This window comes from Hemitrygon akajei, chromosome 4 (assembly GCF_048418815.1).
Source record: "Hemitrygon akajei chromosome 4, sHemAka1.3, whole genome shotgun sequence".
Lineage (NCBI taxonomy): Eukaryota > Metazoa > Chordata > Chondrichthyes > Myliobatiformes > Dasyatidae > Hemitrygon > Hemitrygon akajei.
Genome location: NC_133127.1, coordinates 101658915 through 101680205, shown reverse-complemented (window position 1 = coordinate 101680205; position 21291 = coordinate 101658915). Strand labels below are relative to the sequence as shown.

Sequence of the window (21291 nt, the reverse complement as noted above, 5' to 3'; positions counted from 1 at the left end):
ACTTCATCCACCCATCCGTCTCCCAGCTTCTCACTTCATCCTCACATCCCTCTCACAGCTTCTCACTTCATCCACCCATCCGTCTCCCAGCCTCTCACCATCCTCCCATCTGTCTCCCAGCTTCTCACTTCATCCTCCCATCCTCTCCCAGCTTCTCACTTCATCCACCCATCCGTCTCCCAGCTTCTCACTTCATCCACCCATCCGTCTCCCAGCTTCTCACCATCCTCCCATCTGTCTCCCAGCTTCTCACTTCATCCACCCATCCTTCTCCCAGCTTCTCACTTCATCCTCACATCCCTCTCCCAGCTTCTCATTTCATCCACCCATTCCTCTGCCAGCTTCTCACTTCATCCACCCATCCGTCTCCCAGCTTCTCACTTCATCCTCACATCCCTCTCCCAGCTTCTCACTTCATCCACCCATTCCTCTCCCAGCTTCTCATTTCATCCTCCCATCCCTCTCCCAGCTTCTCACTTCATCCACCCATCCCTCTCACAGCTTCTCACTTCATCCACCCATCCGTCTCCCAGCTTCTCACTTCATCCTCCCATCCCTCTCCCAGCTTCTCACTTCATCCACCCATCCCTCTCACAGCTTTTCACCATCCACCCATCCCTCTCCCAGCTTCTCACTTCATCCACCCATCCCTCTCACAGCTTCTCACTTCATCCACCCATCCGTCTCACAGCTTCTCACTTCATCCTCACATCCCTCTCCCAGCTTCTCACTTCATCCTCACATCCCTCTCACAGCTTCTCACTTCATCCTCCCATCCGTCTCCCAGCTTCTCACTTCATCCTCCCATCCGTCTCCCAGCTTCTCACTTCATCCTCACATCCCTCTCACAGCTTCTCACTTCATCCTCCCATCCGTCTCCCAGCTTCTCACTTCATCCTCACATCCGTCTCCCAGCTTCTCACTTCATCCTCCCATCCGTCTCCCAGCTTCTCACTTCATCCTCACATCCCTCTCACAGCTTCTCACTTCATCCTCCCATCCGTCTCCCAGCTTCTCACTTCATCCTCACATCCCTCTCACAGCTTCTCACTTCATCCTCCCATCCGTCTCCCAGCTTCTCACTTCATCCTCACATCCCTCTCACAGCTTCTCACTTCATCCTCCCATCCGTCTCCCAGCTTCTCACATCATCCTCCCATCCGTCTCCCAGCTTCTCACTTCATCCTCACATCCCTCTCACAGCTTCTCACTTCATCCTCCCATCCGTCTCCCAGCTTCTCACTTCATCCTCCCATCCATCTCCCAGCTTCTCACTTCATCCTCACATCCCTCTCCCAGCTTCTCACTTCATCCACCCATCCCTCTCACAGCTTTTCACCATCCTCACATCCCTCTCCCAGCTTCTCACTTCATCCACCCATTCCTCTCCCAGCTTCTCACTTCATCCACCCATCCGTCTCCCAGCTTCTCACCATCCACCCATCCCTCTCCCAGCTTCTCACCATCCTCCCATCCATCTCCCAGCTTCTCACCATCCTCCCATCTATCTCCCAGCTTCTCACTTCATCCTCACATCCCTCTCCCAGCTTCTCATTTCATCCACCCATCCGTCTCCCAGCTTCTCACTTCATCCACCCATCCCTCTCCCAGCTTCTCACCATCCTCCCATCCATCTCCCAGCTTCTCACTTCATCCTCACATCCCACTCCCAGCTTCTCACTTCATCCTCCCATCCTCTCCCAGCTTCTCACTTCATCCACCCATCCGTCTCCCAGCTTCTCACTTCATCCACCCATCCCTCTCCCAGCTTCTCACTTCATCCACCCATCCCTCTCACAGCTTCTCACTTCATCCTCCCATCCCTCTCCCAGCTTCTCACTTCATCCACCCATCCCTCTCACAGCTTTTCACCATCCACCCATCCCTCTCCCAGCTTCTCACCATCCTCCCACCTGTCTCCCAGCTTCTCACTTCATCCTCCCATCCGTCTCCCAGCTTCTCACTTCATCCTCCCATCCCTCTCCCAGCTTCTCACTTCATCCTCACATCCCTCTCACAGCTTCTCACTTCATCCACCCATCCGTCTCCCAGCTTCTCACTTCATCCACCCATCCGTCTCCCAGCTTCTCACTTCATCCTCCCATCCCTCTCCCAGCTTCTCACTTCATCCTCCCATCCGTCTCCCAGCTTCTCACTTCATCCTCCCATCCCTCTCCCAGCTTCTCACTTCATCCTCACATCCCTCTCACAGCTTCTCACTTCATCCACCCATCCGTCTCCCAGCTTCTCACTTCATCCACCCATCCGTCTCCCAGCTTCTCACTTCATCCACCCATCCCTCTCCCAGCTTCTCACTTCATCCACCCATCCGTCTCCCAGCTTCTCACTTCATCCACCCATCCCTCTCCCAGCTTCTCACTTCATCCTCACATCCCTCTCCCAGCTTCTCACTTCATCCTCCCATCCTCTCCCAGCTTCTCACTTCATCCACCCATCCGTCTCCCAGCTTCTCACTTCATCCTCACATCCCTCTCACAGCTTCTCACTTCATCCACCCATCCGTCTCCCAGCCTCTCACCATCCTCCCATCTGTCTCCCAGCTTCTCACTTCATCCTCCCATCCTCTCCCAGCTTCTCACTTCATCCACCCATCCGTCTCCCAGCTTCTCACTTCATCCACCCATCCGTCTCCCAGCTTCTCACCATCCTCCCATCTGTCTCCCAGCTTCTCACTTCATCCACCCATCCTTCTCCCAGCTTCTCACTTCATCCTCACATCCCTCTCCCAGCTTCTCATTTCATCCACCCATTCCTCTGCCAGCTTCTCACTTCATCCACCCATCCGTCTCCCAGCTTCTCACTTCATCCTCACATCCCTCTCCCAGCTTCTCACTTCATCCACCCATTCCTCTCCCAGCTTCTCATTTCATCCTCCCATCCCTCTCCCAGCTTCTCACTTCATCCACCCATCCCTCTCACAGCTTCTCACTTCATCCACCCATCCGTCTCCCAGCTTCTCACTTCATCCTCCCATCCCTCTCCCAGCTTCTCACTTCATCCACCCATCCCTCTCACAGCTTTTCACCATCCACCCATCCCTCTCCCAGCTTCTCACTTCATCCACCCATCCCTCTCACAGCTTCTCACTTCATCCACCCATCCGTCTCACAGCTTCTCACTTCATCCTCACATCCCTCTCCCAGCTTCTCACTTCATCCTCACATCCCTCTCACAGCTTCTCACTTCATCCTCCCATCCGTCTCCCAGCTTCTCACTTCATCCTCCCATCCGTCTCCCAGCTTCTCACTTCATCCTCACATCCCTCTCACAGCTTCTCACTTCATCCTCCCATCCGTCTCCCAGCTTCTCACTTCATCCTCACATCCGTCTCCCAGCTTCTCACTTCATCCTCCCATCCGTCTCCCAGCTTCTCACTTCATCCTCACATCCCTCTCACAGCTTCTCACTTCATCCTCCCATCCGTCTCCCAGCTTCTCACTTCATCCTCACATCCCTCTCACAGCTTCTCACTTCATCCTCCCATCCGTCTCCCAGCTTCTCACTTCATCCTCACATCCCTCTCACAGCTTCTCACTTCATCCTCCCATCCGTCTCCCAGCTTCTCACATCATCCTCCCATCCGTCTCCCAGCTTCTCACTTCATCCTCACATCCCTCTCACAGCTTCTCACTTCATCCTCCCATCCGTCTCCCAGCTTCTCACTTCATCCTCCCATCCATCTCCCAGCTTCTCACTTCATCCTCACATCCCTCTCCCAGCTTCTCACTTCATCCACCCATCCCTCTCACAGCTTTTCACCATCCTCACATCCCTCTCCCAGCTTCTCACTTCATCCACCCATTCCTCTCCCAGCTTCTCACTTCATCCACCCATCCGTCTCCCAGCTTCTCACCATCCACCCATCCCTCTCCCAGCTTCTCACCATCCTCCCATCCATCTCCCAGCTTCTCACCATCCTCCCATCTATCTCCCAGCTTCTCACTTCATCCTCACATCCCTCTCCCAGCTTCTCATTTCATCCACCCATCCGTCTCCCAGCTTCTCACTTCATCCACCCATCCCTCTCCCAGCTTCTCACCATCCTCCCATCCATCTCCCAGCTTCTCACTTCATCCTCACATCCCACTCCCAGCTTCTCACTTCATCCTCCCATCCTCTCCCAGCTTCTCACTTCATCCACCCATCCGTCTCCCAGCTTCTCACTTCATCCACCCATCCCTCTCCCAGCTTCTCACCATCCTCCCATCCATCTCCCAGCTTCTCACTTCATCCTCACATCCCTCTCCCAGCTTCTCACTTCATCCTCCCATCCTCTCCCAGCTTCTCACTTCATCCACCCATCCCTCTCACAGCTTTTCACCATCCTCCCATCCCTCTCCCAGCTTCTCACTTCATCCACCCATCCGTCTCCCAGCTTCTCACTTCATCCACCCATCCCTCTCCCAGCTTCTCACCATCCTCCCATCCATCTCCCAGCTTCTCACTTCATCCTCCCATCCTCTCCCAGCTTCTCACTTCATCCACCCATCCGTCTCCCAGCTTCTCACTTTATCCTCACATCCCTCTCCCAGCTTCTCACTTCATCCTCCCATCCTCTCCCAGCTTCTCACTTCATCCACCCATCCCTCTCCCAGCTTCTCATTTCATCCACCCATCTGTCTCCCAGCTTCTCACTTCATCCTCCCATTCCTCTCCCAGCTTCTCACTTCATCCTCCCATTCTCTCCCAGCTTCTCACTTCATCCACCCATCCGTCTCCCAGCTTCTCACTTCATCCACCCATCCCTCTCCCAGCTTCTCACCATCCTCCCATCCATCTCCCAGCTTCTCACTTCATCCTCACATCCCTCTCCCAGCTTCTCACTTCATCCTCCCATCCTCTCCCAGCTTCTCACTTCATCCACCCATCCCTCTCACAGCTTTTCACCATCCTCCCATCCCTCTCCCAGCTTCTCACTTCATCCACCCATCCGTCTCCCAGCTTCTCACTTCATCCACCCATCCCTCTCCCAGCTTCTCACCATCCTCCCATCCATCTCCCAGCTTCTCACTTCATCCTCCCATCCTCTCCCAGCTTCTCACTTCATCCACCCATCCATCTCCCAGCTTCTCACTTTATCCTCACATCCCTCTCCCAGCTTCTCACTTCATCCTCCCATCCTCTCCCAGCTTCTCACTTCATCCACCCATCCCTCTCCCAGCTTCTCATTTCATCCACCCATCTGTCTCCCAGCTTCTCACTTCATCCTCCCATTCCTCTCCCAGCTTCTCACTTCATCCTCCCATTCTCTCCCAGCTTCTCACTTCATCCACCCATCCCTCTCCCAGCTTCTCACTCCATCCTCCCATCCCTCTCACAGCTTCTCACTTCATCCACCCATCCCTTTCCCAGCTCACTTCATCCACCCATCCCTCTCACAGCTTTTCACCATCCTCCCATTCCTCTCCCAGCTTCTCACTTCATCCTCCCATTCCTCTCCCAGCTTCTCACTTCATCCTCCCATCTGTCTCCCAGCTTCTCACTTCAACCTCCCATCTGTCTCCCAGCTTCTCACTTCATCCTCCCATCCGTCTCCCAGCTTCTCACTTATAGACAATAGACAATAGGTGCAGAAGTAGACCATTCGGCCCTTTGAGCCTGCACCACCATTCTGAGATCATGGCTGATCATCTACTATCAATACATGGTTCCTGCCTTGTCCCCATATCCGTTGATTCCCCTATCCATAAGATACCTATCTAGCTCCTTCTTGAAAGCATCCAGAGAATTGGCCTCCACTGCCTTCCGAGGCAGTGCATTCCAGACTCCCACAACTCTCTGGGAGAAGAAGTTTTTCCTTAACTCTGTCCTAAATGACCTACCCCTTATTCTCAAACCATGCCCTCTGGTACTGGACTCTCCCAGCATCTGGAACATACTTCCTGCCTCTATCTTGTCCTATCCCTTAATAATCTTATATGTTGCAATCAGATCCCCTCTCAATCTCCTTAATTCCAGCGTGTACAAGCCCAGTCTCTCTAACCTCTCTGCGTAAGACAGTCTGGACATCCCAGGAATTAACCTTGTGAATCTACGCTGCACTTCCTCTACAGCCAGGATGTCCTTCCTTAACCCTAGAGACCAAAACTGTACACAATACTCCAGGTGTGGTCTCACCAGGACCCTGTACAAATGCAAAAGGATTTCCTTGCTCTTGTACTCAATTCCCTTTGTAATAAAGGCCAACATTCCATTAGCCTTCTTCACTGCCTGCTGCACTTGCTCATTCACCTTCAGTGACTGATGAACAAGGACTCCTAGATCTCTTTGTATTTCTCCCTTACCTAACTCTACACCGTTCAGATAATAATCTGCCTTCCTGTTCTTACTCCCAAAGTGGATAACCTCACACTTATTCACATTAAACGTCATCTGCCAAGTATCTGCCCACTCACTCAGCCTATCCAAGTCACCCTGAATTCTCCTAACATCCTCATCACATGTCACACTGCCACCCAGCTTAGTATCATCAGCAAACTTGCTGATGTTATTCTCAATGCCTTCATCTAAATCGTTGATGTAAATCGTAAACAGCTGTGGTCCCAATACCGAGCCCTGTGGCACCCCACTAGTCACCACCTGCCATTCCGAGAAACACCCATTCACCGTTACCCTTCGCTTTCTATCTGCCAACCAGTTTTCTATCCATGTCAATATCTTCCCCCCAATGCCATGAGCTCTGATTTTACCCACCAATCTCCTATGTGGGACCTTATCAAATGCCTTCTGAAAATCGAGGTACACTACATCCACTGGATCTCCCTTGTCTAACTTCCTGGTTACATCCTCGAAAAACTCCAATAGATTAGTCAAGCATGATTTGCCCTTGGTAAATCCATGCTGGCTCAGCCCAATCCTATCACTGCTATCTAGATATGCCACTATTTCATCTTTAATAATGGACTCTAGCATCTTCCCCACTACTGATGTTAGGCTGACAGGATGATAGTTCTGTTTTCTCCCTCCCTCCTTTCTTAAAAAGTGGGATAACATTAGCCATTCTCCAATCCTCAGGAACTGATCCTGAATCTAAGGAACATTGGAAAATGATTACCAATGCATCCGCAATTTCCAGAGCCTCCTCCTTTAGGATGCAGACCATCTTCATCCACCCATCCCTCTCACAGCTTTTCACCATCCTCCCATCCATCTCCCAGCTTCTCACTTCATCCTCCCATCCCTCTCACAGCTTCTCACTACATCCACCCATTCCTCTCCCAGCTTCTCACTTCATCCTCCCATCCCTCTCACAGCTTCTCACCATTCTCTCATCTGTCTCCCAGCTTCTCACTTCATCCTCCCATCCCTCTCACAGCTTCTCACTTCATCCTCCCATCCGTCTCCCAGCTTCTCACTTCATCCTCCCATCCGTCTCCCAGCATCTCACTTCATCCTCCCATCCGTCTCCCAGCTTCTCACTTCATCCTCCCATCCGTCTCCCAGCTTCTCACCATCCTCCCATCCGTCTCACAGCTTCTCACCATCCTCCCATCCCTGTCCCTGCTTCATCTCCCCCTCCCCACACACCCATCTGGACTTACCTATCACCTGTCAGCTTGAACTCCTTCCCTCCCCCCAACTTCTGCCCCCTTTCCTTTCTGTTTCAGCTCAAAGCATCATTGCTTATTCCCCTCCTTAGATGCAGTCTCCAGCATTTTGTATGTGAAGCTACAGTTTATATACACACTTCTTCATCTAAAATTGGCAATGGTGTTTTAAAAAGCAGGTTGGTGTTCTAAGGGCTGTGTATCAAGCAAAAGAGAAAGGATCACAGGGACAAAACACCTTCCTGAAAAAACAGTGAAGTAGTATTGCATTGCAGATATTTCAGTTATATAATGCCTTTCATTATGTTGTTATGGAACCATACTTATGAAGATTCCTAGGGGAATTTGTCACATGTTATCAAAGAATTATTGATTCAGTGTAATAATATAGATATATGCAAAAATAAATTTAAGCAATTTCCTCCATTCCTCAAGAGGCAGAGGAGGTAGGTTGTGGATTGTGAAGTCAAGGGCAGGGAGAATTAGAGCCTCAATTCAAGGGGATTGCTGCTTTCAGGCTCTCTGGTCTTCATGTTCTTTCAGTGTGTGGAAGAGAGACATTTGGAATGAGGCAACCATAGCAGCAAGGATGTTAAAGACAGCATAAAAGCAAAAGAGAGGGCACACGGTTTTGCAAAAGTTAGTGGGAAGCGACAGAATTTGGAAGATATTAAAAACTAACAGAAGACAACTAAAAAGCAATAAGGAGAGAAAAGATAAGACATGAAGGTAAGCTGTCCAATAATATAAAAAGTGATATGAAAAGTTTTTTCAGATATTTGAAGAGTAACAGGGAGGCAAGACTGGACGTTGGACTGTTGGAAAATGACACTGGGCAGGTAGTAATGGGAGACAAAGAAATGTCAGACAAACTGAATCAGCATTTTGCACCTGTCTTCACTGTGGAAGACACTGGTAGTGTGCCAGAAATCTGACAGTATCAGGGTGCAGAAGTGAGTGTAGTTGCTATCACCATGAAGGTGCTGACAATGGGTAAGTCACCTGGGCCAGTTGGACTACACCCCACGGTTCTGAAAGAGGTACCTGAAGAGATTATGGATTGGTCGAGAGAAATGTAAAATCTCAGTGTCACACCACTCTTTAAGAAAGAAAGGAGGCAAAAGACAGGAAACTATAGGTCAGTTAACCTGACTTCAGTGATTGCCAAGATGATAGAGTCCATGCTGAAGGATAAGGCTGTGGGGTACTTGAAGACACGTGATCACATAGGCTGAAGTCAGCATGGCTTCCTTAAGGGATATCTTACCTGAAAAATCTGTAGGAATTCATTGAGGAAGTAACAGGCAGGATTGACAATTCATGGGGTCCAATATTCTTGCAGGCAGATTTGCTAGACAGTTGTTGGAAGTGATTCAAACTAATATGGCAGGGGAATGGGAACCAGATTGATAGAGCTGAGGATGAACCAGCAGGTTTACAAGTGCATGATGAGTGCAACATGAACATAAGGACGGACAAGCAAATGACTGGGTGCAAATGCAAAGAGTTAAATTGTACCACAGAGGCAAAATTCAAAAGGGTGAAGAATGCAGGACTGAGCGTGCTATATTTAAATGTGTGTAGCATTCACAATAAGGTGGAGGAACTCGTGGCACAATTAGAAATTGGTCGGTGTGATCTTGTGGGCGTCACTGAGCCATGAAAGGCCATAGTGGGGAGCTTAACATCAAAGGATATACTTTGTATCAAAAGGAAAGGCAGGAAGGCATATGTAGTGGTGTGGCTGTCTTGATAAGAGGTGGAATTATATCTTTAGAAAGATGAGACATAGGGTTAGAGAATGTTGAATCTTTGTGGGTGAAGTTAAGAAACTGCAAGTGTAAAAAAAACATTATGGGTATCATATATAGACCTCCAAGTAGTAGCAAAGATGTGGGTTCAAATTGCAAAGGGAGCTGGAAAGGACATGTAATAAGGGTAATGACACAATTGTAATGGGGGACTTTAATATGCAAGGGGACTGAGAAAATCAGGTTGGTGTCAGATCGCAAGAGAGGGAATTTGTTGAATGCCTACCAGATGGGTTTTGAGAGTAGCTTGTGCTTGAGCCTACATGGGGAAAGGCTATCATAGACTGGGTGTTGTGTAATAACCCAGATCTTTTCAGGGAGCTTAATGTAAAGGGACCCTTAGGAGGCAGTGATCATAATTGATTGAATTCATACTGCAATTTGAGGGAGAGAAGCATAAACCACATGTATCAGTATTGCAATGGAATAAAGGAAATTACAGAAGCATGAGAGAGGAGCTTGCCCTGGTGGATTGGATGAGGATACTGGTGGGGGTGATGGCAGAGCAGAGATGGCAGCAGTTTCTGGGAAGAGTTCACAAGGCTCAGGATAGAGTCCCACAGAGGAAGAAGTTCTTAAGTGACAGGGGTAGGCAACTGTGGCTGACAAAGGAAGTTAAAGACTGTATAAAAGCCAAGGAAAGGGCATATAAGGTAGCAAAAGTGAGTGGAAAGTTGGATGATTGGGAATTTTGTAAAATCTAATAAAAGGCAACTACAAAAGCTACAAGACTGGAAAAGATGAAATATGAGGGCAGACTAGCCAATAGTATAAAGCAGGATACCAAAAAAAATTCAGTTATTTAAAGAGTGAAAAGGAGGTGAGAGTTCCACTGGAAAATTATGTTGGTGAGGTAGTAATGGGAGACATCAAAAAAAGGCAGCTGATCTTAATGGGTACTTTGCATCGTTCTTCACTGTGGAAGACATTAGCAGTGTGCCAGAAGTCTGTGACTGTCAGGGAGCAGGAGTGAGTGCCATTGCTATTACAAAGGAAAAGGTGCTAGGCAAACTCAAAGGTCTTACGGTGGATAAGTGACCTGGACCAAATGGACTACATCCCAGAGTCCTGAGAGAGGCTGCTCAAGAGATAACAGATGTGTTGGTCATGATCTCTCAAGAATCACTTGACTCTGGCATGGTCCCAGAGGACTGGAAGTTTGCAAATGTCACTCCACTCTTTAAAAATGGAGGAAAACACAAGAAAGGAAATTGTAGGCCTGTTAGCCTAACCTCAGTGGTTGGAAAAGTGTTGGAGTCCATGATTAAGGATGAGGTTTCAAGGTATTTGGAGACTAATGATAAATAAGTCAAAATCAGCATTTGTTGTAAAGGGAAATCCTGCCTGACAAATCTGTTAAGAGTTCTTCGAGGAAGTAACAAGCAGGGTGGATAAAGGAGAGGCAGTGAATGTCATTTACTTGGGTTTTCTGAAGGCATTTGACAAGGTGCCACACAGGAGGTTGCTTAATAAGATAAAATCCTATGGTATTATAGAAAAGATACTGGCATGGATAGCATGCAGGAGACAGTGAGTGGGAATAAAGGGGGCCTTTTCTGATTGGATGCCAGTGACTAGTGGTGTTCCTCAGGGGTCAGTATTGGGACCGCTACTTTTCACATCGTCAATGATTTGGGTAATAGAATTGATGGCTTTGTGGCAAAGTTTCTGGATGTTACAAAGATAGGTGGAGGAGTTGGTAGTGCTGAGGAAGCACTGTGATCACAGCAGGACTTAGACAAATTGGAAGAATGGGCAAAAAAACTGGCAGATGGAGTGCAATGTTGTGAAATGTATGATAATGCATTTTGGTAAAAGGAACAACAGTGCGGACTATTATCTAAATGGGGAGAAGATTCAAACATCAGAGGTGCAGAGGGACTTGGGAGTCCTCGTGCAAGACTCCCAGAAGGTTAATTTACAGGTTGAGTCTGTGGTAAAGAAGGCAAGTGCAATGTTGGCATTTATTTCAAAGGGAGTCAATTATAAATCAAGGAGATAATGCTGAGACTTTATAAGATACTAGTCAGGCTGCACTTGGAGTATTGTCAACAGGTTTTGGGCCCCTTATCTCAGAAAGGATGTGTTATCATTGGAGACCGTCCAGAGGAAGTTCATGGGGATGATTCCAGGAATGAAGGGGTTAACATGTGAGGAGCATTTGGCTGCTATGGGCCTGTACTTTCTGGAATTTAGAAGGATGCTGGGGGATCTAATTGAAACCTACCGAATGTTGAAAGGACTAGATAGAGTGGATCTGGAGAAGATGTTTCCTATGGTGTGTGTATCCAGAACTAGAGGGTACAGCCTCAAAATTGAGGGGCAACCTTTTAGAGCAGAGGTAAGGAGGAATTTTTTTTAGCCAGACAGTAGTGAATCTGTGGAATGCTCTGCCACAGACTGCAGTCGAGGCCAATTCTGTGCATATATTTAAGGCAGAAGTTGATTGTTTCCTGATCAGTCAGGGCATCAAAGGGCATGGCGAGAAGGCAGGTGTATGGGGTTGAGTGGGATCCAGGATCAGCCATGATGGAATGATGAAACAGACTCGATGGGCTGAATGGCCTAATTCTGCTCCTGTGTCTTAAGGTCTTATGGACAAAGAGGGTCAGTGTATGTTGTGTGCTTGGATTTTCAGAAAGCCTTTGACAAGGTGTCACACATGCGGTTGCTAAACAAGGTATGAGCCCATGGTATCACAGGAAAGACACTAGCATAGAAAATTGGCTGACTTGAAGACAAAAAGTGGGAATAAAGGTGGCCTTTATTGATTGGCTGCTGTTGACTAGTGTTGCTTCACAGGGGTCAGTGCTGGGTGCTCTACTTTTCATGCTCTGTGTTATTAGTCTGGATGACAGAATTAGTGGCTTCATGGCCAAGTTGGTGGATGATAGAAAGGTAAGTGGAGAGGCAGACAGTGTAGAGAAGTAGGGAGATTGCAGAATGACTTGGATAAGTTAGGAAAATAGACAAAGAAGTGGCAGATAGAATACAATGTAGTGAAGTGTTATGGCCATGCTTTGTAAGAAGGAATAGAGGTGTAGACTACTTTCTGAATCGGGAGAGAATTCAGAAATTGCAGTGGAAAGGGACTTGACAGTGCAGGTTTCCCTGAATATTAACTTGCAAGCTGAATTGGAAGTAAGGCAAAGACAAGAATGTAAGGCTGAGCCTTTCTAAGGCATTGGTCAGACCACATTTGAGGTATTGTAAGCAGTTTTGAGCTCCATATCTAAGAAAGAATGTGTTGGCATTGGAGATGGTCCAGAGGAGGTTTTCAAGAATGATCCTGGGAATGAAAGGTTTCATACGTATATGTGTAGCACGAGAGTTTAGAAGAATGGCGGTGGGGGGTGGGGGGGGAAGAGTTTCATTGAAACCTACTGAATATTGAAAAGCCTGGATAGATTGGGTGTGCAGAAGATGATTCCAATAGTGGGAGAGTCTAGGACCAGAAAGCACAGCCTGAAAATAGAAGGCTTTGCTTTACAACAGAGATGAAGTAAGTGGAGTTTCTTTGGCCAGAGGGTTGTGAATCTGTGGAATTAGTTGCCAAGGCTGGTTATGAGGGGCAGGTCATTAGATTGAGAGATGCTTAATGAGAAAGTCATCAAAGGTTATGGGAAGAAGGCAGGGGAACAGGTTTGAGAGGGAAAATAGAGCAGCCAGGATTGAATGGTGGAGTAGACTCAAAGGGCCAAGTGGCCCAATTCTGTTCCTTTGTCTTGTGGTCTTAGATGGATAGATAGATACTTTATTCATCCCCATGGGGAAATTCCAACTTTTTTCCAATGTCCCATACACTTGTTGTAGCAAAACTAATTACATACAATACTTAACTCAGTAAAAAATATGATATGCATCTAAATCACTATCTCAAAAGCATTAATAATAGCTTTTAAAAAGTTCTTAAGTCCTGGTGGTAGAATTGTAAAGCCTAATGGCATTGGGGAGTATTGACCTCTTCATCCTGTCTGAGGAGCATTGCATCGATAGTAACCTGTCGCTGAAACTGCTTCTCTGTCTCTGGATGGTGCTATGTAGAGGATGTTCAGAGTTATCCATAATTGACCGTAGCCTACTCAGCACCCTTCGCTCAGCTACCGATGTTAAACTCTCCAGTACTTTGCCCACGACAGAGCCCGCCTTCCTTACCAGCTTATTAAGACGTGAGGCGTCCCTCTTCTTGATGCTTCCTCCCCAACACGCCACCACAAAGAAGAGGGCGCTCTCCACAACTGACCTATAGAACATCTTCAGCATCTCACCACAGACATTGAATGACGCCAACCTTCTTAGGAAGTACAGTCGCCTCTGTGCCTTCCTGCACAATGGAGTTTAAGTTTAAAAATATTGTCACCAGAGAGGCTGGCTATGGATTGAATGGTCTACCATAAGTCAAAGGTCTGCCTTAAAATGAAAGGTCAAGGACATGATTGAGCAGACACCCTGTAAAGCAGGGAGTTTGAGAGTAATCCTCAGTTTGTAGGAGTAGGGTCATGCAATAGACCTTAGGCAAATTTAAGGGGGCACTTCACCGAAAGGTGGTTCACGAGGCACAGTATTCCAGTGGCATCTGAACAGATGAAGCATTTCTATTTGAACAGACACTAAAGCAGATGTCTTGATTGGTTCTAAAACCTGTTCCTGCTGGATTATTTGTGGATGAGGCTAGCATATGACAACAAAATTTTTGGCTATGAGATATAGGAGCAGAATTAGGCCATTTGGCCCATCAAGTATGCTTTTCCATTTCATCATGACTGATCCATTTTCTTGTCAGCCCCAATCTCCTGCCTTCTCCCTGTATCCCTTCATGACCAATCAAGAATATCAACTTGTGCCTTAAACATACATACACTTTCATTAAATATCTCAGCAAAGAACACGAAGGATGCCACAACGGTGCATCTACTACAGCTGATACTCATGACTCCAGCTCCTATCCTGATGCACGGTTTTTGACTCCCAAGTTTTCACAATTCCTTTCCACTCACAGATGCTGATTGAACTAGATTGTTATTTCAGCTCCTGACCGCTGTATGTAGGATTGGTAGATTAACTGGCCACTCAAAATGCTGGAGGAACTCAGCAGGACAGGCAGCATCCATGGAAAGGGATAGGGAGTCAGGCTTGATGAAAGGCCTTAGCTCAAAACGTCAACTTCATACCTTTTCAGATGCTGTCTGACCTGCTGTGTCCTCCAGCATTGTGAGTTACTCTGGATTTCTAGCATCTACAGAATGTCTTGTGCTTAATGATTAGCCATAGTAAATTTCCATTACGTGCTGCATCTCGCTTTCACTCTGTCCTGGCAGCAGTCTGAAATTCTACACAACCTGCACAGGAGGTAAACTTTATCACATATTGATACTTCGCTACTCTACAGAAGTTTAGTGGTATTTCATTACTTCACTGTCTGCTTGCTATCAAGACCCTGTCTTCAGTAGGGCAATATCATTAACTTTAGAAAGACCCAAAACAATACATTACATAGAGATTATATGTCTACACGCTTGTTTTACGCAGTCAGATTGAGGTGGATTTTCTTCTATTCTGTTTGTTTGGCCTCACCTCTAGCTACAGAATCCAGTGTGGGACTTGCAGACTCGTACCACAGGTGGGGCAGAAGTTATTTGGGAGGCTGTAGTTTGAGAGGTGGTGCCCTCTTTCCAGTGTTCACACTGTGTTTCTGTCTGCTCTCAGAATTACTGGCCGTAGCTCCTTGGACTTGTTTCAATGCCACTGTTTAATAGTAGCAAGTGTAAATGTCCTCAATTTGAAAAGTATATTACACTCCATATCCTATCGTAAGGTTTGGAGAAAATCTGTATGTTAATATTTAACTCACTTCTTTGTGACTTCTGTTACTTGAAACTATATGTTTTTCAGGATAAAGTGTTCTGGATGTCATACGTGAATGTGTTATCCATTCTTGGTGTAATCACATCATTTTGCATTGGTCCAGGTAAATGTTAAAATTATATTTCAGCAATAATTAGAAATTCTTTCTGTCTACTAACTACTAATACTATAGCCATCACTAAAATTCTCTCTTCAGTTGAGGGTGTTTATATTGGTCAGTGTCTGGCTGGAGTAAATTACTTCTACTCCACAAAACTTTTGATTTTGGGATTTCTGTGCTGTATTCTGTATTTGAATTTGGGAATTTAGGAGTTCTGTTAGCCTGCGGGGTATTCTCTGTTGTTATTCCAGTGAAATGCTCCTCTTGCGGGATATGGGAAAGCAGGGAGACCTCTGGTGTATCTGACGACTACAACTGTGAGAAGTGCATCCAGCTGCAGCTTCAAACAAACCTCATTAAGGACTTGAAGCTGAAACTCAATGAATTCTGGATCATTTGGGAGTCTGAGGTGATAAATAGGATATATAGAGAGGTAGTTACACCCAAGGTGTAGGACTCAGGAAACTGGGTGACAGTCCGGAAAGGGAAAGTGGTTAAGGAGCCAGTGCAGAGAACCCCTGTAGCCATCCCCTTCAACAACAGGTATATCACTTTGGATACTGTCAAGGGGAATGACCTAACAGATGAAGGTCATGTGATTGGGTCTCTGGCATTGAGTCTGCCTCTGTGACTCAGACAGGAATGGGGAAGAAGAGGCACGCTGCGGTGATAGGAGATTCGGTGGTTAGGGGAATGAACAGGAGGTTCTGTGGGCAAGAACGAGATTCCCAGTTAGTATGTTGCCTCCTGGCTCCAGTGTCAGGGATATCTCAGATTGAGTCCTCAGCATTCTTAAGTGGGAAGGTGAACAGCCAGAAGTCATGGTCCATGTAGGTACCAATGACATGGGTAGGATGAGTGATGAGGTTCTGCATAGGGAGTCAGGTGCTAAGTTAAAGGGCAGACAGATAGATAGATGCTTTATTGATCCCAAAGAAAATTACAGTGTCACAGTAGCATTACAAGTTACAAATATACAAATATTAGAAGAGAAGTAAAAAGAATAAGTAAGTTACCTCAAACAATATAACAGGAGGGTGTCATTACTTACCCAGCTATAGATCGACTCATTATAGAGCCTAATGGTCGAGGATAAAAATTACGTCATATAGCGCTCTTTGGAGCATTGCAGTTGTCTTAGCCTATTACTAAAAGTGCTCCTCAGTTCAGCCAAGGTGGCATGCAGAGGGTGAGAAACATTGTCCAGAATTCCCAGGATATTCCGTAGGGTCCTTTGTTCTACCATAGGCTCCAGTGTGTTCAATTTGATTCCTATAACAGAGCCAGCCTTTCTAATCAGTTTATTGAGCCTGTTAGCACCATCCATGTAAATGCCATTGCCCCAGCACATCACCACATAGAAGATTGTACTGGTGATAACAGACTGGTAGAACATGTGAAGAAGATGCCTGCATACTCCAAAGGATATCAGTCTCCTCAGGAGGTAGAGGCGACTCTAGCCCTTCTTGTACACAGCTTTTGTGTTGGTGCTCCACTCAAGTCTGTCATTCAGGTACACCGCCAGGTACCTGTAGGTCCTCGCCCACATCCATGTCCTCACCACCAATAGGAACAGGGGGCAGTGCAAGCTTAGTCTTCCTAAAGACAATCACCATCTCCTTTGTCTTACTGATGTTGAGCTGAAGATGATTCAGCTTGTACAATTTGACGCCAGGGCCCTGTATTCATTCTCCTGCCTTCCCTTTATACACCCAGCTACTGCTGAGTCGTCAGAGAACTTCTGCAGACAGCATGATTCAGTCCGAAGTATACATGGTAAACAGGAAGGGAGCCAGGTAGGAGCTCCAGAGTTGTAATCTCAAGATTGCTACTCATGCCAGTGCTAGTGAGGCTAAAACTAGAAAGATTAGTATGTGGCTTAGGAGTTGGTGTAGGAGGGAGGGCATGAGAGTTTTGGATCATAGATCTCTCTTCCAAGGAAGTTGGGACCAGGTACAGAAGGGATGGTTTGCACCTGAACTGGAGGGGGACTAATGTTTGTTAATGCTGCACGGTGGGGTTTAAACTAGAGTTGCAGTGGGATGGGAGCAGTTAATGGAGAGATTGTGGCAGCAGATGTTGGTAAGACCTCAGACAAAGTTAGGAATCAAAAGGTTGAGCATGGTGCAATAAAATCGAAAGGTTTATAGAGGACCGAAGATGTTATATCTGAATGCGTGCAGTGTACAGAATAAGGTAGATGAACTTGCAGTACAGTTGCAGACTGGCAGGTATGATGTTGTAGGCATCACTGAATCGTGGCAGAAAGATTATAGCTGAGAGCTCAATGTCCAAGGGTACACACACATTGTATCAAAAGGATAGGCAGGAAGGTAGAGGGGATGGTGTTGGTCTGTTGGTAAAAAATTAAATCAGATCATTAGAAAGAGGTGACATAGGGTTGGAAGGTGCTGAATCATTGTTGATAAAGCTGAGGAACTGCAAGGGTAAAAAGACCCTGATGGGAGTTGTATACAGACCCCCAAACAGTAGTAAGGGTGTTGCCTACAAATTACAACTGGAGATAGAAAATGCATGTCACAGCTTTTGAAGTGGTTTACAAAACTCTGTATTCCAAAGTTCCAGGGGGAAACATAACCCAGATTGACACCTTCCTGAATTCTCTAGAGTTACCCACTTTAAGCGAAAAACAAAATAGAACGATGACTGCTGACATAACTGAAGCTGAACTAAAAGCTGCAATTAGTAGGCTTAAATTAAGCAAGTCACCAGGATCAGATGAGTATACGGCAGAGTGGTATAAAGAATTTAAAAATGAGTTAATTCCTGTTTTCCTCACCACACTGAACTGGGCTCTAAAAAAGGCACAAATGCCACCCAGCTGGAAGGAGGCGATAATCTCAGCTATATCGAAAGAAGGCAAGGATAAAATGGAATGTAGGTCATTTAGACCAATATTCGTTCTTAATGTAGATTATAGATTATTTACCTCCATTATGGCCAAACGAATAGAAGAGTTTCTACCCATACTGATACATAACAACCAGACAGGTTTTATACAACAGCACCAAACACAAGACGATATACAAAGGATGCTTCACATTATGGATCATATACAAAAAAATAAAATTGAAGCAATAGTGATAAGCGTGGACGCTGAAAAGGCATTTGATTCGGTTAATTGGAATTTTCTTTACAGAGTTTTACATAGATTTGGTTTATATGACTCAATTATTAAAACTATACTGGCGCTATATGACAATCCTACTGCTAGGATTAAAATCAATGGATATTTATCAAATAGTTTTACCCTAGAAAGGAGCACGAGACAGGGCTGTGCATGGTCACTGCTATTCTTCGCATTATATCTGGAACCATTAGCTCAATACATCAGACAAAATGAAGATATCAGGGGAATTACTATTAAAGGGACAGAGCATTAATTGGCCTATTATGTGGATGACATTTTGATCTATCTAGGGCAACCAACATGCTCTTTATCTAAGTTGATGCAATCCTTTGAACAATATGGTCAATTATCAGGATACAAGATCAACATAGATAAAACACAGTTACTTTCATATAACTATAGCCCACCAAGAGAAATTGAAAGTAGATATCCCTGGGCATGGCAAACAGAATCTTACAAATATTTGGGCATCATTATGCCAAAAGATTTGGCAAAATTATCAGAATGCAATTATTCTCCTGTATATAAAAACATTAAGGAAGGTATAACAAGATGGAACCTAATTCCTTTTTTTAGTCTCAGTTCAAGGATTGAATCCATTAAAATGAATATACTGCCCAGACTATTATATCTCTTCCAAACCCTACCAAAAGAGATTAACCAAAACCAATTCAATGAATGGCTACAGTGGATTTAAACTAGAAACGAGGGGGTGGGGGTGGGGGACCAGAGTGTAGGAACAGATGTATGGGAGAAGGAAGAAAGAGAAGACAGTAAAGTTCTTTGTACTGTTAGAGATTAACAGAGAGGAAGAGGTGGAGAATTTCTTAAATGCATTTATTTTAACACTAGGAGCATTGTAAGAAAGGTGGACGAGCTTAGAGCATGGATTGATACCTGGAAATATGATGTTGTAGCTATTAGTGAAACATGGTTGCAGGACGGGTGTGATTGGCAACTAAATATTCCTGGAATTCGTTGCTTCAGGTGTGATAGAATCGGAGGGACAAGAGGGGGAGGTGTTGCATTGCTTGTCAGAGAAAATATTACAGCAGTGTTCTGGCAGGATAGATTAGAGGGCTCGTCTAGGGAGACTATTTGGATGGAATTGAGGAATGGGAAAGGTGTAGTAACACTTATAGGGGTGTATTATAGAGCACCTAATGGGGAGCGAGAATTGGAGGAGCAAATTTGCAAGGAGATAGCAGATATTCGTAGTAAGCACAGGGTTGTGATTGTGGGAGTTTTTAATTTTCCACACATAGACTGTGAAGCCCATACTGTAAAAGGGATGGATGGTTTGGAGTTTGTAAAATGTGTGCAGGATAGTTTTTTGCGGTAATACATAGAGGTACCAACTAGAGAAGGGGCAGTGTTGGATCTTCTGTTAGAGAATGAAGTAGGTCAGGTGATAGAGGTATGTGTTGGGGAGCACTTCGGGTCCAGTGATCACAATGACATTAGTTTCAATATAATTACGGAGAAGGATAGGACTGGACCCAGGGTTGAGATTTTTGATTGGAGAAAGGCTATCTTTGAGGAGATGCGAAAGGATTTAGGAGGAGTGGTTTGGGACAATTTGTTTTATGGGAAGGATGTAATAGAGAAATGGAGGGCATTTAAAGGTGAAATTTTGAGGGTACAGAATCTTTATGTTCCTGTTAGGTTGAAAGGAAAGGTTAAAAGTTTGAGAGCGCCATGGTTTTCAAGGGATATTGGAAACTTGGTTATGAAAAATAGAGATATCTACAATAAATATAGGCAACATGGAGTAAAGGAGGTACTCGAGGAATATAAAGAATGTAAGAAGAATCTTAAGAAAGAAATTAGAAAAGCTAAAAGAAGATACAAGGTTGCTTTGGCAAGTAAGGTGAAAATAAATCTGAAGGGTTTCTACAGTTATATTAATAGCAAAAGGATAGTGAGGGATAAAATTGGTCCCTTAGAGAATCAGAGTGGACAACTATGTGTGGAGCCAAAAGAGGTGGGGGAGATTTTGAACAATTTCTTTTCTTCGGTATTCACTAAGGAGAAGGATATTGAATTGTGTAAGATAAGGGAAACAAGTAGGGAAGTTATGGAAACTAGGACAATTAAAGAGGAGGAAGTACTGGAGCTTTTAAGGAATAAAAAAGTGGATAAATCTTTGGGTCCTGACAGGATATTCCCTAGGACCTTGAGGGAAGTTAGTGTAGAAATAGCAGGGGCTATGACAGAAATATTTCAAATGTCATTAGAAATGGGGATGGTGCCGGAGGATTGGCGTATTGCTCATGTGGTTCCATTGTTTAAAAAGGGTTCTAAGAGTAAACCTAGCAATTATAGGCCTGTCAGTTTGACATCAGTGGTGGGTAAATTAATGGAAAGTATTCTTAGAGATGGTATATATAATTATCTGGATAGACAGGGTCTGATTAGGAACAGTCAACATGGATTTGTGCGTGGAAGGTCATGTTTGACAAATCTTATTGAATTTTTTGAAGAGATTACTAGAAAAGTTGTGGGTAAAGCAGTGGATGTTGTCTATATGGACTTCAGTAAGGCCTTTGACAAGGTTCCACACGGAAGGTTAGTTAGGAAGGTTCAATCGTTAGGTATTAATATTGAAGTAGTAAAATGGATTCAACAGTGGCTGGATGGGAGATGCCAGAGAGTAGTGGTGGATAACTGTTTGTCAGGTTGGAGGCTGGTCACTAGTGGTGTGCCTCAAGGATCTGTACTGGGTCCAATGTTGTTTGTCATGTACATTAATGATCTGGATGATGAGGTGGTAAATTGGATTAGTAAGTATGCAGA

General features: G+C 45.5%; 1 protein-coding gene across 4 annotated transcripts in view; it reads left to right on the top strand.

The window, feature by feature from the left end:
• Positions 1 to 21291, top strand: part of slc2a9l2 (solute carrier family 2 member 9, like 2) — a 374573-nt gene that overhangs the window by 264378 nt on the left and 88904 nt on the right. For all 4 annotated transcript variants that reach the window (XM_073043122.1, XM_073043121.1, XM_073043123.1 and 1 more), the window contains one exon: positions 15272 to 15347. In XM_073043122.1, the coding sequence (XP_072899223.1) occupies positions 15272 to 15347 (76 nt within the window). The remainder of the gene's footprint in view (positions 1 to 15271; positions 15348 to 21291) is intronic.